At 43.9% G+C, this 18288-nt stretch overlaps 1 protein-coding gene across 4 annotated transcripts in view; it reads right to left on the bottom strand.

The window, feature by feature from the left end:
* Positions 1-11263, bottom strand: part of LOC120042661 — a 97250-nt gene extending 85987 nt beyond the window's left edge. The window contains exons 1-7 of one of the 4 annotated variants that reach the window (XM_038987479.1): positions 11124-11263; positions 2325-2591; positions 1944-2201; positions 1603-1848; positions 1098-1355; positions 421-759; positions 52-321 (exon numbers count right to left, since the gene is read on the bottom strand). In XM_038987479.1, the coding sequence (XP_038843407.1) occupies positions 52-321; positions 421-759; positions 1098-1355; positions 1603-1848; positions 1944-2201; positions 2325-2591; positions 11124-11233 (1748 nt within the window). In that variant the 5' untranslated portion in view covers positions 11234-11263. The remainder of the gene's footprint in view (positions 1-51; positions 322-420; positions 760-1097; positions 1356-1602; positions 1849-1943; positions 2202-2324; positions 2592-11123) is intronic. The other 3 variants (XM_038987482.1, XM_038987480.1, XM_038987481.1) reach the window with 3 other exon arrangements.
* Between the last annotated feature and the right edge of the window lie 7025 nt (positions 11264-18288).

The raw sequence follows: 18288 nt of genomic DNA, 5'->3' as shown, positions 1-18288 counted from the left end.
CACACACACACACACACACACACACACACACACACACTGAAAGCCACTCACTCCAGGACTTGTACTTTATGCAGGTTTGTGATCAGGGCCTGTAGGTGGTGGTCTGTGAGTTGACAGTGGCTGAGGTCCAGTTTTGACAGACCCTCTGAGTGTTCCAGAACCAGGGCCAGAGATCCACAGGCCTTCTGATCCAGCCTGGTCTCACTGAGGTCCAGCTCCCCATCCAGGGCTCTGCACAGGGACCCTGTGTGCCTCAGCAGCCCCTCTTCAATCCCCTCAGACACAAGGTCCAGCAGCTGAAGTAGCAGAGCTTTGCTGGAACTGAGAGGACAAGAAGCAGAGACAACATTATGACACAGAGTAGGTCTAACTCCTACTGATAAACTAGTTGGTCAAATGTTTTGTCTTTGTGTGTCTAACCTCAGCTTGACGATATGCAGGATGGGAAGCAGCTCCCTCAGTGCTCTGTCCTCCACCTCACAGTCTCTTAGGATGAGCTGGACCTGGTTCTGGACCAGCTGGGTGCTGTGTTGGCTCTGCTTCAGAACAGAGTTGATGGCCCTGCAGTGGTCAGTGGTCAGACACAGAGCCTTCTCCTGGTCCTGAGCTGACAGGTCCACAGAGGAGGAGCAGGAGAAGTCCAGCCTGTAGTGCAGAGACCTGAGCAGCCATTCTGCTGTTGGTGGTGGTGGTGCCCCCTGCTGGATCTTAGAGGCAGCACAGCACTGGAGGAAACTCAGCAGTAACTTCCTGTCAACACTACAGAGAGAGACAGAGAGAGAGACAGAGAGCGAGAGACAGAGAGTGAGCGACAGAGACAGAGAGACAGAGAGCGAGCGAGTGAGCGACAGAGAGAGACAGCGAGACAGAGAGAGAGACAGACTTATTTACACACCATCACACATTAAAACACTGATAAACACACTACAACTCTGTTTATCAGGTCAACTCCCAGGCGTTCCCCTTCAATTCCACCCCAAGCTGAGGTTAAGGTTAGTACATTACACTAAGGATAGGGTTAGAGGTTAAATCAGTCAGGAAGTGGAAAGCCTCATAGTTCTATCCATTCTAGCAGGGTCAAAGAGTGCCAACTAAACCTGAGTTGGGAGACTCTGTCCAGAAGAGGCAGGATGCTCTCTATCTCCCCCGGTGGTATGGAGGTCCACAGCAGGTTGACTTTGACTTGGTGGCTGTGCTGCAGGGTAAAACACAGAGCAGTACAGTCCACTCTGTCCAGCTCTCTGCTGTTCAGGTTGATCCAATGGTCTGAAGACCTCAACAAACTGGACACACAGTCACTGTCTCTACTGTCATAGATGTGTCTGATGGAGGACTTTACAAAGCTGGAACTGGACCTGAACAAACATGGAGAATGGATTGTTGTGGTTATGTCAAGGTTTTATAAAGGATAACTCACATAGCAACAACCGTCTGGATAGGACATGAATAATTAAAGTCTATAAATATTGAATAAAGATCTCCCACCTATTGAATAAAACCCTAATGATAATACAGAGGAAAACTCAGAACAACTAGTCACTGGATACAAATAGTTATTTTATTATTTCTAGAAAGTCTGAACAGAGAAAGAAGTTCTCCCACCTCTTGAGAGTAACCCTTCCCAGAAAGGGGAGAAGATCTGAGATGTTCTTCTCTAGAAGCCGGTTCTTCCTGAGGTCCACAGTGATGTTGTGGGTTGAAAGCTGCAGCAGAGAGAGAAGCACTTCCCAGTCCAGCCTGCAGGAGGTCAGGTCTCCACCAACCTTCTCCAGGAACAACTGAGTCAAGTCCTTGTCCTGAGCTTCATACACAACTACAGTCAGCTGCTGCAGAGTGTCTGAGTTCAGTCTAGGAGGTTGGAACATACAGGCAGTCAGAAATATGAAAAACACATGAATGAAGTTACTATTTCTACTTTTAAAATACATCAGCTTCAGACTGACCTGAGAGAGAGAGGTCCCTGGTGACACAGCAGTGTGATGAGAGAGTGACCCTGGATCCAGAAGTCAGTCAGGTCCAGACACTGAACCCTCCAGAGTCTCAGCAGGGACGCCACACTACTCAGAGCCCTGGATAACACTCTCTCTGGTAGATGGCTGCTCTTTAGGACCAGGGAGAGTTCTGGGACAGTCAGTGGAGTAGCACCTCTCCCTGTCCTCCTAACCAGTCTGGACAGTTTCACTGCCATACCCACACTCAGCCTGGAATGAAAAGACAAAACTCAAGTCACTAGAGAAATCAACAGAGAAGTCTTGTCAGATAAATGCTCTAGTAGGAAAATCAACTATTCAATAGACCTGTAAAAGCTGTCTTACTGAACATACCTGAGCTTGTGGAGCTTTGACTCATGTCTCAAAAGAAGTAAGGCTCCTTTGAGAGAGATCTTGCTGGGGGTGAGAGTAAGGTCCACTCTGGAGGCACAGAGACCCAGGACTCTCCCCACAGACCTGCAGGTTTTCCTGGGTAACTCTCCTCCCAGTGACAGGGTGGAGCCCAAGGCCTGGAGAAGAGAGGCCAACTGCTGGTCCTCTTCTCTGGACCTCACAGGGATGGATTCACACACAGTCTGGAAGAACCTGTCATCATCACAGCTGAAACAACAAAAGATGGGGGACATCAAATCAGACATTTAGGAGACAGTGACGTCAAGAAGTATTGGGACAGGGACACATGGTTTGTTGTTTTGGCTTTGTAATCCAGCATTTTGAAATTATACAATGACTATGAGGTTAAAGGTCAGCTTTAATCCGAGGGTATTTTCATCCATATCAGGTGAACTATCCAGTTATTATAGGACTTTTTAATACATACAGGAATTCAAAAAAGGCTTTACGGCGAAAGCATACCATGCGATTATCTGAGAACAGTGCCCAGCAGACAAATCATTACAAATAGTAACCAGCCAAGAAGAGGAGTAACAAAAGTCATAAATAGCGTTAAAATGTATCACTTACCTTTGATGATCTTCATATGGTTGCACTCACAAGACTCCCAGTTACGCAATAAATGTTTGTTTTGTTCGATAAAGTCACTCTTTATATCCAAAAACCTCTGTTTGTTAGCGCAATTTGTTCAGTAATCCATTGGAACAAAGCGCGGTCACAGCAGGCAGACGAAAAATCAAAGAAGTACCATAAAAGTTTGTAGAAACATGTCAAACGCTTTTTATAATCAATCCTCAGGTAGTTTTTGTATAAATATACATAATATCAATAGGAAAAACAAGAAAGGCTCTCACGATCAGGACTCATGTCTGGAAATTTCCACTGTCCTCTCATTGAAAGTGATGTTTTCTCCCTCATTTTTCAGAGTAAAAGCCTGAAACAATGCCTAAAGACTGGCCACATGTAGTGGAAGCCATAGAGACCGTGAACTGGGTCATAAGTCTTTGTATGGTGGATAGGCTTTCAATGGAAAAACAGCCATTTCAAAATAAAAGCATTTCATGGATGGATTTTTCCTCAGGTTTTCGCCTGCCAAATCAGTTCTGTTATACTCACAGACATTATTTTAATAACATTAAAGTTAAAGAAAATAAAACATATTGATTTCATAACTCTTCACCACTAAATACAGAAACACCTGCCTCAAAGTGAAATAAACATTCTAACATTTGAAGTATGAAACATTAATATCCTGAGAAACATATTTTGAAAAAAATTCACGATCATTATTCAGGATTATTTGTAACCATGGTAGCGTCCACATTCATGTAGAAATGTTTAGAAACATATTATATTATTATTTAAAATAAAAGTGACTCCAAAATGAAACAATACATTATTTATTATTATTATTTTTTCATTTCTATTGGGCACAAAATAATCTGAAACAACCAAAACAAACAGCAAAAAGTTTGTAGAATCACAAGCTTGATGTAGTCATTGCATTCTAGAAATATGGGACCAAATACTAAACTTTTGACTACAATAACCTGTTTGGCGTGCAAGCCCGACGTCGGTACATTTATGACAACAGCCACTTCAAGTGCAGGGCGCGAAATTCAAAAGATATTTTTTTTAAATATTTAACTTTCACACATTAACAAGTCCAATACAGCATATGAAAGGTACACATCTCGTGAATCCAGCCAACATGTCCGATTTTTAAAATGTTTTACAGGGAAGACAAAATATGTAAATCTATTAGCTAACCACGTTAGCAAAAGACTCCACTTTTATTACTCCATCAGTTTTTGACTCCATCAGTAGCTATCACAAATTCGTCCAAATAAAGATATAAATAGCCACTAACCAAGAAACAACCTCATCAGATGACAGTCTGATAACATATTTATTGTATAGCATATGTTTTTTCGAAAAATGTGCATATTTCAGGTATAAATCATAGTTTACATTGCAGCTACATTCAGAAATTGCACCGAAAGCAGCCATAATATTTACAGACACCAACGTCAAATACCTAATTACTCATCATAAAACATTTCTGAAAAATACAAAGTGTACAGCAAATGAAAGACAGGCATCTTGTGATGCCAGACAATATTTCCGATTTATTAAGTGTTTTACAGCGAAAACAAAATGTAGCATTATATTAGCTTAGCACAATAGCCAGAAACAATTGGGCGCCGGCGACTACGACAGATATATGAAACAACATCTTAAAATGGGTCTTACTTTTGCTGATCTTTCATCAGAATGTTGAACAAGGTGTCCTTTGTCCAGATGAGTCGTTGTTTGGATTCAGAATGGCAACTTTCTCTCTCCATTTAGCAAGCGCGCTAGCCGGGTTGCACGGATCTCTCCATGTAAACAAACGGAAGAGAACGGAACACGGCAAAACTCCCGAAAAAAATTCAATAATCTGATGAAACTATATTGAAAAAACATACTTTACGATGATATGGTGACATGTATCAAATAAAATCGAAGCCGGAAATAATAGTCGCCTATAACGTCAGCAAAACAAAAGGCAACCCCACTGTCCAAATCGCGTTCTTCAGAGTACCGGAAATGGGGTACACGTCATTCCAAGAGGATTTATTCCATCCCAGATCGAGATAATCACCTCATTTCTTCTCTCACAGCCTTCTTGACACCCAGAGGAAGGTGTATGACGTGCATGTTTATTAATAGCTTTTGTGCCCATTTATAGGCAGGAAGAGGAAGAGAGCATCGATTTCAGACTTTGAACTTCCGGGTCAGGAAAAGTGCTGCAGAATGAGTTCTGTTTCACTCAGAGAAATAATTCAAACGGTTTTAGAAACTAGAGAGTGTTTTCTATCCAATAGTAATAATAATATGCATATTGTACGAGCAAGAATTGAGTACGAGGCCTTTTGAAATGGACACATTTTATCAGGCTACTCAATACTGCCCCTTGCAGCCATAAGAAGTTAATACACATAAGTGAATAAAAAATTAAACTGGCACTTTAACCTCCTAGTGATTGTATCATTTCAAATCCAAAGTGCTGGAATAGAGAAACAAAACAAAATGCATCACTGTCCCAATACTTCTACCTCACTGTAGATGAATATCTGCCTGGACATATAACACCATGTAACAGAGAAAGTTACAAAATATACATGACATTTGGTTTTGTAGATTAGCTATTCTGAATATAAACATTCAGGTTTATTGTTACAAGACCTCTCTAGATGAGGTATTCTGAGTATATGTGTATATGGATTCACAATTCTGGGCAACATTTGTTATTTCAGGGAATCTGAGTATAAATGTTACCAGATTCAATAACATTTGAAGATTCATATGACAATGTCTTAAAAAGACAATGACTGCAGAAAGCTACAAGCATCCTCTCTAAAGGGAAATACAGGGACAGACAACTACAATCCCTGAAATGTACTGATCCAACTCACCTCAGCTGTGAGATGTAGGGCAGACACTGAAGGAAACTCCTCACTTCACTCTCTTCATCTGACCAGCCCCACAGCTCTACTGGTTTCTTCTCTGGTTGGAGTTTCAGCACCTCTAGGAGGAGGGAGGCCTTTCTCTCTGAGAGGTCTATGGACCAGACTACAGGAGTTGAGTGGTAAACTGGCTGTAATGCTGGAAGGAAACTCCTGCCTGTTTGAGTCTCATAGTCCTTCAAATGTGAGTACAGATCCAGCAGGAAATTACATTGATATTCCGTATTATTGTCACCATCATCATCATCATCATCACAGAAGGGGAAGGTGCTGTAAGTACACACTGATGATACCAGCTTCAGTGTCTTCTCTCCTGTCTGCTCCTCCCACTCTGCTGCTTGAGACAGGAGATCCACCAGGAACTTGATCTGCTGTGAGGGATCAGACCTCCGTGGACAGAAACTGCAACAAGGACAGTAACAGCTGATTCAGACATGGATGAACACATGAAACCAGTCATAGTTAAAGATATATGAAGTAGTTATACATTTACATAATGTGATTTGGTTATATGTTAAAGTATTTAATTTTAGAGACATTCACATGATTTATGTGTGACATTTAGTGATGCAACATTAGTTATGTCAGGAAATCTAATTAATTTTCCCTCATCCCTCTCTCTCTCTCTTCCCTCTCTCCCCTAATCTCTTCCTTTTCTCTCCTCTCTCTTTCTCTTCCCTATCGCTCTTTCACTTTTCTCTTCTCTCTCTCTCGTCCCTCTGTCTCTCTCGTCCCTCTGTCTCTCTCGTCCCTCTGTCTCTCTCGTCCCTCTGTCTCTCTCGTCCCTCTCTCTCTCTCGTCCCTCTCTCTCTCTCGTCCCTCTGTCTCTCTCGTCCCTCTCTCTCTCTCGTCCCTCTCTCTCTCTCGTCCCTCTCTCTCTCGTCCCTCTCTCTCTCTCTCTCCCCTCTCTCTCTCTCTCTCCCCTCTCTCTCTCTCTCTCCCCTCTCTCTCTCTCGTCCCTCTCTCTCTCTCGTCCCTCTCTCTCTCTCGTCCCTCTCTCTCTCTCGTCCCTCTGTCTCTCTCGTCCCTCTGTCTCTCGTCCCTCTCTCTCTCTCTCTCCCGTCCCTCTCTCATCCCTCTCTTCTCTCTCTCTCTCGTCCCTCTCTCTCTCTCTCGTCCCTCTCTCTCTCTCTCTCCCGTCCCTCTCTCTCTCTCCCGTCCCTCTCTCATCCCTCTCTTCTCTCTCTTCTCTCTCTCTCGTCCCTCTCTCTCTCTCTCTCTCTCCCCTCTCTCTCTCTCTCCCTCTCTCTCTCTCGTCCCTCTCTCTCTCTCGTCCCTCTCTCTCTCTCGTCCCTCTCTCTCTCTCGTCCCTCTCTCTCTCTCGTCCCTCTGTCTCTCTCGTCCCTCTGTCTCTCTCGTCCCTCTGTCTCTCGTCCCTCTCTCTCTCTCTCTCCCGTCCCTCTCTCATCCCTCTCTTCTCTCCCTCCTCTCTCTCTCTCTCTCTCTCCCTCCTCTCTCTCCCTCCTCTCTCTCTCGTCCCTCTCTCCCCTCTCACTCTCTCTCTCGTCCCTCTCTCTCTCTCCCTCCTCTCCCTCCTCTCTCTCTCGTCCCTCTCTCTCTCTCCCTCCTCTCTCTCTCGTCCCTCTCTCTCTCTCCCTCCTCTCCCTCCTCTCTCTCTCGTCCCTCCTCTCCCTCCTCTCTCTCTCGTCCCTCTCTCTCTCTCCCTCCTCTCCCCTCTCTCTTCCCCCCTCTCCCCTCCCTCTACCTCTCTCTCCCCCATCTCCCTCTCCCCTTCTACCTCCTCTCTCTCCCCTCTCTCCCCCCTCTCTCTCTCCAGTGCTTTATACTGCAGCAGACTTTATTATTGTTTTCAATGCTCTTCCCTTTGAGGTTCAGCGTGGCTGGACTATTATTGTCCTGCCAGACGTATTTGGGTTGACATTTTAGTTAAAGGGAGGTTGCTTGCCAGTTTATTGTGTCTTGTTATTTGAACTGTGTTGATGTGGTACTAATGACATGTGGCCCAGAAGATTGTGGACATTTTAAGGCCTTTGTTTGTCTATGACCCCCCACCATTCATACCCTCTGCACTCCTCCACTGGGAGGTAATACAGATTACTGCAAATCCTCTCATGTTGATGACTGGGTTCTTTCTTGTAAATTGTTTCTATGAAGTTGCCGTTAAATTGCTCTGCCATCATTATTGTATGAGGTATTATTGGTGGGGTTACCCCTGTGCTGTGATGGGTGTTTTATATGGTGTGTCTTATCTTTTCTCTCCACTGGCTATCTGACTAACAGGCTACACTCTAGACAGTCTCTTCTGCTGATGTGTGTGTGTCTGGTAGTGGGTCTCTCTGTATCCTACTCTTTTCCTTTCTGCAGGGTTAATACCTGCCTGGCGCCCCAACAAAATCTTTACCTTCACCCCTCTCTAACAATACCGCTACAAGATTTACCAACACTTGAAGTTTCATATGTCAAATGTTTCTACAAGATAATAACCACTAGCATCACATGATCACTAACCACCACACATGTTCAGACTCACCTCAGCTGTGAGATGTAGGGCAGACACTGAAGGAAACTCCTCACTTCACTCTCTTCATCTGACCAGCCCTTCAGCTTTACTGGTTTCTTCTCTGGTTGGAGTTTCAGCACTTCTAGGAGGAGGGAGGCATTTCTCTCTGAGAGGTCTATGGGCCAGACTGCAGGACTGGCTGACTGGTAAACTGGCTGTAATGCTGGAAGGACACTCCTGCCTGTTTGAGTCTCATAGTCCTTCACATGTGAGTACAGATCCAGCAGGAAATTACATTGATATTTCTTATTAATGTCACCATCATCATCATCATCATCATCATCACAGAAGGGAAAGGTGCTGTAAGTCCACACTGATGATACCAGCTTCAGTGTCTTCTCTCCTGTCTGCTCCTCCCACTCTGCTGCTTGAGACAGGAGATCCACCAGGAACTTGATCCGCTTTGAGGGATCAGGCCACCATGGACAGAAACTGCAACAAGGACAGTTACAGCTGATTCAGACATGGATGAACACATGAAACCAGTCATAGTTAAAGATATATGAAGTAGTTATACATTTACAAAATGTGCTTTGGTTATATGTTAAAGTATTTCATTTTAGGGACATTCACATTTTTTTGTGTGACATTTAGTAATGCAACATTAGTTATGTCAGGAAATGGGCTGATAAATGTTCCCAGATTCACCAACATGTGTAGTTTTATACGGAGCCTTCACCGTGTGCTGCCACTTTGCATCAGCAGTCAGAAAGGAGACTCTCTGCGGGGCAGTTTGATAGTGGTGATGCTGAACAGCTCTGGTTAATTTCCCTCTTCCCTCTCTCTCTCTTACCACTCTCTCTTTCTCTTCCCTCTCCCTCTCTCACCACTCTCTCTTTCTCTCTTCCCTTTCTCTCTCTTACTACTCTCTCTTGTTCTTCCCTCTCTCTCTCTCTCTCTTACCACTCTCTCTTTCTCTTCCCTCTCCCTCTCTTACCACTCTCTCTTTCTCTTCCCTCTCTCCCTCTTACCACTCTCTCTTTCTCTCTTCCCTTTCTCATCCTCTCTTCCCCATCTCTATTTCTCTTCCCCCCTCTCTCTCTTTCTCTCCTCTCTTCCCTCTCCTCCCTCCCTCTTCTTTCTCTTCCCTCCCTCTTGTTTCTGTTCCTTCTCTCTCTCTCTTCCCTCTCTCTCTCTCTTCCCTCTCTCTCTCTTCCTCTCTCTCTCTTCCCTCTCTCTCTCTCTTCCCTCTCTCTCTCTCTCTCTCTCTCTCTCGTCCCTCTCTCATCCACCTCTCTCTCTCTCGTCCCTCTCTCTCTATCACTCTCTCTAATCCCTCTCTCTCTCGTCCCTCTCTCTCTATCCCTCTCTCTCATCCCTCTCTCTCTCGTCCTTCTCTCTCGTCCCTCTCTCTCTCGTCCCTCTCGTCCCTCTCTCTCTGGTCCCTCTCTCTCTCGTCCCTCTCTCTCTCTCTCTTCCCTCTCTCTCTCTCTTCCCTCTCTCTCTCTCTTCCTTCTCTCTCTCTCTTCCCTCTCTCTCTCGTCCCCCTCTCTCGCGTCCCTCTCTCTCTCGTCCCTCTCTCTCTCTCTCGTCCCTCTCCCTCTCTTTCTTGTCCCTCTCGTCTCTCTCTCTCGTCCCTCTCTCTCGTCCCTCTCTCTCGTCCCTCTCTCTCTCTCTCTTCCCTCTCTCTCTCTCTCGTCCCTCTCTCTCTCTCGTCCCTCTCTCTCTCTCTTCCCTCGCTCTCTCTCTCTCTTCCCTCTCTCTCTCTCTTCCCTCTCTCTCTCTCTCTTCCCTCTCTCTCACGTCCCTCTCTCTCTCGTCCCTCTCTCTCTCGTCCCTCTCTCTCTCTCTCGTCCCTCTCTCATGCCCCTCTCCCTCTCTCTCGTCCCTCTCTCTCTCTCTCTCTCTCGTCCCTCTCTCTCTCTCGTCCCTCTCGTCCCTCTCTCATGCCCCTCTCTCTCTCTCGTCCCTCTCTCTCTCTCTCGTCCCTCTCGTCCCTCTCTCATGCCCCTCTCTCTCTCTCTCGTCCCACTCTCTCCCCCCGTATCTCTCCAGTGCTTTACACTGCAGCAGACTTTATTATTGTTTTCAATGCTCTTCCCTTTGAGGTTCAGCATCGGTGGACTATTATTGTCCTGCCAGACGTATTTGGGTTGACATTTTAGTTAAAGGGAGGTTTCTTGCCAGTTTATTGTGTCTTGTTATTTGAACTGTATTGATGTGGTACTAATGCCATGTGGGACAGAAGATTTTGGACATTTTAAGGCCTTTGTTTGTCTATGACCCCCCACCATTCATACCCTCTGCACTCCTCCACTGGGAGGTAATACAGATTACTGCAAATCCTCTCATGTTGATGACTGGGTTCTTTCTTGTAAATTGTTTCTATGAAGTTGCCGTTAAATTGCTCTGCCATCATTATTGTATGAGGTATTATTGGTGGGGTTACCCCTGTGCTGTGATGGGTGTTTTATATGGTGTGTCTTATCTATTCTCTCCACTGGCTATCTGGCTAACAGGCTACACTCTAGACAGTCTCTTCTGCTGATGTGTGTGTGTCTGGTAGTGGGTCTCTCTCTATCCTACTCTTTTCCTTTCTGCAGGGTTAATACCTGCCTGGCGCCCCAACAAAATCTTTACCTTCACCCCTCTCTAACAATACCGCTACAAGATTTACCAACACTTGAAGTTTCATATGTCAAATGTTTCTACAAGATAATAACCACTAGCATCACATAATCACTAACCACCACACATGTTCAGACTCACCTCAGCTGTGAGATGTAGGACAGACACTGAAGGAAACTCCTCACTTCACTCTCTTCATCTGACCAGCCCTTCAGCTCTACTGGTTTCTTCTCTGGTTGGAGTTTCAGCATTTCTAGGAGGAGGGAGGCCTTTCTCTCTGAGAGGTCTATGGACCAGACTGCAGGAGCTGACTGGTAAACTGGCTGTAATGCTGGAAGGACACTCCTGCCTGTTTGAGTCTCATAGTCCTTCACATGTGAGCACAGATCCAGCAGGAAATCACATTTCTGAAAGCGATATACTTCAGACAGTGACAACACTTTCTCTACAGTTGTTTGTATGGTTCCTCTCTCATGGAGAGCTGCTTGAAGACACAGATTCAGTAGGAATGTCTTCTCTCTCTTTCTCCTCTCTATATTATCCTTCAGTAGAGGAAATCTGAACAAACAGTTTAAAACACAGATGATATACAGGTGAGTGATGAGGACTGATATGAGTAACAGGGTTGGGGAACTGAAAACTAATAGCACCATATGACTCCATCTTTTAAAACAATACAACTATCAATTGGAATATTGTTCAATTTCAATTCCTTCTAAATTAGAGTTTCTACAGCATCTTCACATGTGCATGTATTAAAAAGATAAAGACAGTTTAAAACATAAATACTATCTACACCAGTTCAATGACATATGGACTCTTGTTGGATAAACTCACTCACCTCAGCTGTGAGATGTAGGGCAGACACTGAAGGAAACTCCTCACTTCACTCTCTTCATCTGACCAGCCCTTCAGTTCTACTGGTTTCTTCTCTGGTTGGAGTTTCAGCACTTCTAGGAGGAGGGAGGCCTTTCTCTCTGAGAGGTCTATGGACCAGACTGCAGGAGCTGACTGGTAAACTGTCTGTAATGCTGGAAGGACACTCCTGCCTGTTTGAGTCTCATAGTCCTTCACATGTGAGTACAGATCCAGCAGGAAATCACTCTGTTTAGATTTGTCTCCGTTGAGAAAAGGAAAGGTGCTGTAAGTACACACTGATGATACCAGCTTCAGTGTCTTCTCTCCTGTCTGCTCCTCCCACTCTGCTGCTTGAGACAGGAGATCCACCAGGAACTTGATCTGCTTTGAGGGATCAGACCTCTGTGGATAGAAACTGCAACAAGGACAGTAACAGCTGATTCAGACATGGATGAACACATGAAACCAGTCATAGTTAAAGATACACAGGGATGCAAACTAGTCGCCTTTCGGCGAAATTTGGTGGGGGAGGGGTTTGGATCACTACTGGCTGTAAGCGAACGAGTGATGTGCGTTTGGAGCAATACTGTCCGTATCCAAGGCTCAGCCAATCGTTCCCATAACAACAGAACGCAGCACAATACTGTCTGTATCCAAGGCTCAGCCAATCGTTCCCATAACAACAGAACGCAGCACAATACTGTCTGTATCCAAGGCTCAGCCAATCGTTCCCATAACAACAGAACGCAGCACAATACTGTCTGTATCCAAGGCTCAGCCAATCGTTCCCATAACAACAGAACGCAGCACAATACTGTCTGTATCCAAGGCTCAGCCAATCGTTCCCATAACAACAGAACGCAGCACAATACTGTCTGTATCCAAGGCTCAGCCAATCGTTCCCATAACAACAGAACGCAGCACAATATTGGTCTGTATCCAAGGCTCAGCCAATCGTTCCCATAACAACAGAACGCAGCACAATACTGACTGTATCCAAGGCTCAGCCAATCGTTCCCATAACAACAGAACGCAGCACAATACTGTCTGTATCCAAGGCTCAGCCAATCGTTCACATGACAACAGAACGCAGCACAATACTGTCTGTATCCAAGGCTCAGTCAATCGTTCCCATAACAACAGAACGCAGCACAATACTGTCTGTATCCAAGGCTCAGCCAATCGTTCCCATAACAACAGAACGCAGCACAATACTGTCTGTATCCAAGGCTCAGCCAATCGTTCCCATAACAACAGAACGCAGCACAATATTGTCTGTATCCAAGGCTCAGCCAATCGTTCCCATAACAACAGAACGCAGCACAATACTGACTGTATCCAAGGCTCAGCAAATCGTTCCCATAACAACAGAACGCAGCACAATACCGTCTGTATCCAAGGCTCAGCCAATCGTTCCCATAACAACAGAACGCAGCACAATACCGTCTGTATCCAAGGCTCAGCCAATCGTTCCCATAACAACAGAACGCAGCACAATACTGTCTGTATCCAAGGCTCAGCCAATCGTTCCCATAACAACAGAACGCAGCACGAGACTGAAGAGAGAAGAGCCAATGTGCTAGTTACAGCATCAGCGCGTGCTCTGGAAAGAGCGGGAGAGTGGAAAGGCATTTGGGCGGTTAATTTACAGCAGCGCGTCGCCCTGAACGGTAACGGAGAGGTAGGTGATAAGCCTGACCACAGAGACCGGGGTGAGGAGAGTACCTGTAACCGAAAAACAACTGGCATTTGCCACGGAGACCGGGGTGAGGAGAGTACCTGTAACCTAAAAACAACTGGCATTTGGAAAGTTTGAGGTGAGAGAGAAAGTGTGATGGAAAAAGTAACGTTATTGTTAGCGTTGCTAAGTATATTGCTATAGTAGCTGGCTCAAATGTCTCTGTTAGCCAACTTAACTGATCAGATAATTGAGTTTATTGTTTGAAAATTAGCTGGCTAACAAAGTCAGATAGCTAGCTAGCTAACGTTACAACGTCAGATGAGCTAACGTCAGTAACCTAACCAATTCGTTATAGTATTAACTGGTATTCGACTCCTTGCCGTTCCTCAAGTTATAGCGCGTTAAGTTAGTTGCTTACTGGACCCTGGGAATCTGTGAAATGTTAACTAGTTAACAAACTAACTATCTGTGAACTAATGTTTTCCTTCTACAGTATGTGGTTAATTTTCAGAATGAGAGAATTAGGTGAAAATAAGGCGTTGCTTGTTAAACAAGTGGGTTCAGGGATCAAGTGTAGCTGGAGCTGGATGCCACTATAGAGGTGAAAGGAACACCACCCACTTTCCCTCTTTCAATACAGTGGATTAAAAGGGGTATATGCCAGATGAGTTCTCTGCTTGAAAGAGATCAATTATGCCAACAAAGGGTATCCTGCTCTGCTGGCACATTGTAGAACAGATGTCCACAGGTAGAAAGTGTACAATGTAATAATATGCAGTATAGCTTTTGTAGTGTTGAACTTGACAGTTACACTTGTGAGTGAGGGGGGATTATTACATTTTTTACTCAGTGAACATTATTTTTGCAGACATGTAGCCTTGTGCACCTGATCGATGTCTACTATAGTGGCCACGATAATAGAGCAAAAATAGAATGCCTGTTTGTTTCATTATATTCTACTTTAAGATGTATTTTTTCCACAAGTGCAATATATATATGTGTGTGGTAACATGCGTTATATTATAAAGGCTGTCATGGTAAGAAGGCTGTCATGGTAACAAGCATTCTTTTATAAAGGCTGTCATGGTAACAAGCGTTCTATTATAAACACTGTCATGGCAACAAGTGTTCTATTATAAAGGCTGTCAAGGTAACAAGCGTTCTATTATAAAGGCTGTCATGGTAAGAAGGCTGTCATGGTAACAAGCAGTCTATTATAAAGGCTGTCATGGTAACAAGCAATCTATTATAAAGGCTGTCATGGTAACACGTGTTCTATTATAAAGGCTGTCAAGGTAACAAGCGTTCTATTATAAATGCTGCCATGGTAACACGGCTGTCATGGTAACAAGCGTTCTATTATAAAGGCTGTCAGGGTAACAAGCGTTCTATTATAAAGGCTGTCATGGTAACAAGCGTTCTATTATAAAGGCTGTCATGGTAACAAGCGTTCTATTATAAAGGCTGTCATGGTAACTGCAATATTAGTGATAGTTTTTTTCTCAAGACTTGAGTGTCATTTGCAATAAAATCTAGGCAACAAATAACATTGGATTGCTTTCTTTAAATTTTTTAGCTGTGAGTTTGATTGAACCACTTTATATTGGACACACAGAGACTGATCGTGTAGATCATGTTCTGTGTTACTTAATTAGTTAAAACCTGCATTTCCCCCTAGCAGGGATTTATTACATGTTTCAGTGCAACAAAAAGTGTCACCTTTTTGGGCCTCACCAGTTTACATCCCTGTACACCTGTACACCGTTAGGTCCATAAGCATTTGGACACTGACAGAATGTGCATCATTCTGTCTCTGCCACAATGGATCGGAAAGGAAGCAAATCTAGATGTGCTTTCAAGTGTAGACTTTCATCTTTAATTTGAGGGTTTTGTCAAAATTATTGTATGAACCATGTAGGAATTACAACCATTTTCATACCTACCTATTTTATACATAGGCCCCGCAATTTTAGGGGATCAAGAGTAATTGGACAAACTAACATAATCCTAAATTAAATTGTGAGTTGTAACAGTTGGTTAAACTTGAAGGGAGCTTAGGTGGGAGAGAAGTGGAGTTTGGTGGTTAAAACTGTGGAGAAGAGGTTCGTTCCCACTTTCTCAGCAACCAGACTCATTCAAGTGGACCAAGTAAAGCAAGGAAATCATGTATTATGAATAGATGGGAAACTAAATTCACAGTAAAAGCATTCAAATGTATTGTCATGTTTTTAAGAACAAAAATAGGTGACAGGTTTGTGAATCCTGAGCAGAAGGACTTTTAAAGTCTGTAACCAATAGACATCACCAGATGCTGGGTTTCATCCCTGGTGATGCTCTGCCAGGCCTTTACTGCAGCTGTCTTCAGTTCTTGCTTGTTCTTGGTGCGTTTTGCCGTCAGTTTTGCCTTCAGCAAGTAAAACAGATGCTCAATTGGATTCAGGTCAGGTGATTAACTTGGCCATTGCAGAACATTCCACTTCTTTGCCTTTAAAAAGTATTGGGTTGCTTTGGCAGTATGCTTCGGGTCATTGTCTGCGCTGTGAAGCGCCGTCCAATGAGTTTTGAAGCATTTGGCTGAATCTGAGCAGATAACATAGCCCAATAAATACCAGTTCCATTGGTAGCCATATACTACCTCCACCATGCTTCACAGATGAGGTGCTTCGGATCATGAGCAGCAGTTCCTTCCTTTCTCCATACTCTTCTCTTCCCATCATTCTGGTACAAGTTGATCTTTGTCTCATCTGTCCACAGGATGTTGTTCCAGAACTGTTTTTTTGGCAAACTCTAATCTGGTCTTCCTGTTTTGAGGCTTACCAATGGTTTACATCTTGTGGTAAACCCTCTGTATTTACTCTGGTGAAGTCTTCTCTTGATTGTTGACTTTGACATAGATATGCCTACCCCCTGGAGGGTGTTCTTGATCTGGCCTACTGTTGTGAAAAAGGGTTTTCTTCACCAGGGAAGGAATTCTTCTGTCATCCACCACAGTTGTTTTCCGTGGTCTTCTAGGCCTTTTGGTGTTCCTGATGTTCCTGAGCTCACCGGTGTGTTATTTATTTTTAAGAATGTACCAAATAGTTGATTTGGCCACACCTAATGCTTTTGTTAGCTCTCTGATTTACTGGTTGGTTTTGATTTTTCAGCCTAATGATGGCTTGCTTCACTGGCAGTGACAGCTCTCTGGACTTCATATTGAGGGTTAACAGCAACACAAATGCAAATGCCACACTTGAAATCAACTCCAGACCTTTTATCTGCTTCCTTGTAAATTAACTAATGAGGGAATAACAAACACCTGGCCAAGGAACAGCTGAGCAGCCAATTGTCCAATTACTTTTGGTCCCTTTTGGTCCCTCAACTCCAATATGGTAGACAGCTAAAATAATACTAACTTGGTCAACGTCTAAATATTTATGGACCTGACTGTATGAAGCAGTTATACATTTACATTATATGCTTTTGTTTTGTATAAGTCTTTAACCTCAAACACTTTCACAATATCTGGGTAACATTTGGTATGTCAACATCTGTTATGTCAGAAAATCTGAATATAAATGTTACCATGTTTCTACAAGTGTCACACCCTGGCCTTAGTTATCTTTGTTTTCTTTATTATTTTAGTTAGGTCAGGGTGTGACATGGGGGATGTATGTGTTTTGTATTGTCTAGGGTTTTTTGTATGTTTACGGGGCAGTGTTCAGTCTAGGTGTATGTATGTCTATGGTTGCCTAGATTGGTTCTCAATTAGAGACAGCTGTCTATCATTGTCTCTGATTGGGAACCATATTTAGGCAGCCATATTCATTAGGTAGTTCGTGGGTGATTGTCTATGTGTAGTGTTTAGTGTCAGCACTATTTGTTATATAGCTTCACGTTGTTTTGCATAGTTTGTCAAGTGTTCTTCGTCTTCGTTTATTAATATGTATTCATTTCACGCTGTGCCTTGGTCCTCCTCTCTTAAATGTTACGACGAACGTGACAACAAGACAGTAATCACTAGCATCACACATGTTCAGACTCACCTCAGCTGTGAGATATAGGGCAGACACTGAAGGAAACTCCTCACTTCACTCTCTTCATCTGACCAGCCCTTCAGCTGTACTGGTTTCTTCTCTGTTTGGAGTTTCAGCACCTCTAGGAGGGAGGGAGGCCTTTCTCTCTGAGAGGCCGATGGACCAGACTGCAGGACTGGCTGACTGGTAAACTGGCTGTAATGCTGGAAGGACACTCCTGCCTGTTCGAGTCTCATAGTCCTTCAAATGTGAGTACAGATCCAGCAGGAAATCACTCTGTTTAGAAGTGTCTCCATTGGGAAAAGGAAAGGTGCTGTAAGTCCACACTGATGATACCAGCTTCAGTGTCTTCTCTCCTGTCTGCTCCTCCCACTCTGCTGCTTGAGACAGGAGATCCACCAGGAACTTGATCGCTTTGAGGGATCAGACCTCCGTGGACAGAAACTGCAACAAGGACAGTAACAGCTGATTCAGACATGGATGAACACATGAAACCAGTCATAGTTAAAATATATGAAGTAGTTATACATTTACATAATGTGATTTGGTTATATGTTAAAGTATTTAATTTTAGAGACATTCACATGATTTATCTGTGACATTTAGTAATGTAACATTAGTTATGCCAGGAAATGGGCTGATAAATGTTCCCAGATTCACCAAAATGTGTAGATTTATACGGAGCCTTCACCGTGTGCTGCCACTTTGTATCAGCAGTCAGAAAGGAGACTCTGGGGGGAAGATTGATAGT

The sequence above is a fragment of the Salvelinus namaycush genome, unplaced genomic scaffold (assembly GCF_016432855.1).
Source record: "Salvelinus namaycush isolate Seneca unplaced genomic scaffold, SaNama_1.0 Scaffold740, whole genome shotgun sequence".
Lineage (NCBI taxonomy): Eukaryota > Metazoa > Chordata > Actinopteri > Salmoniformes > Salmonidae > Salvelinus > Salvelinus namaycush.
Note: the sequence above shows the minus strand (reverse complement) of the source record. Positions and strands in the feature narration are given on the sequence as shown.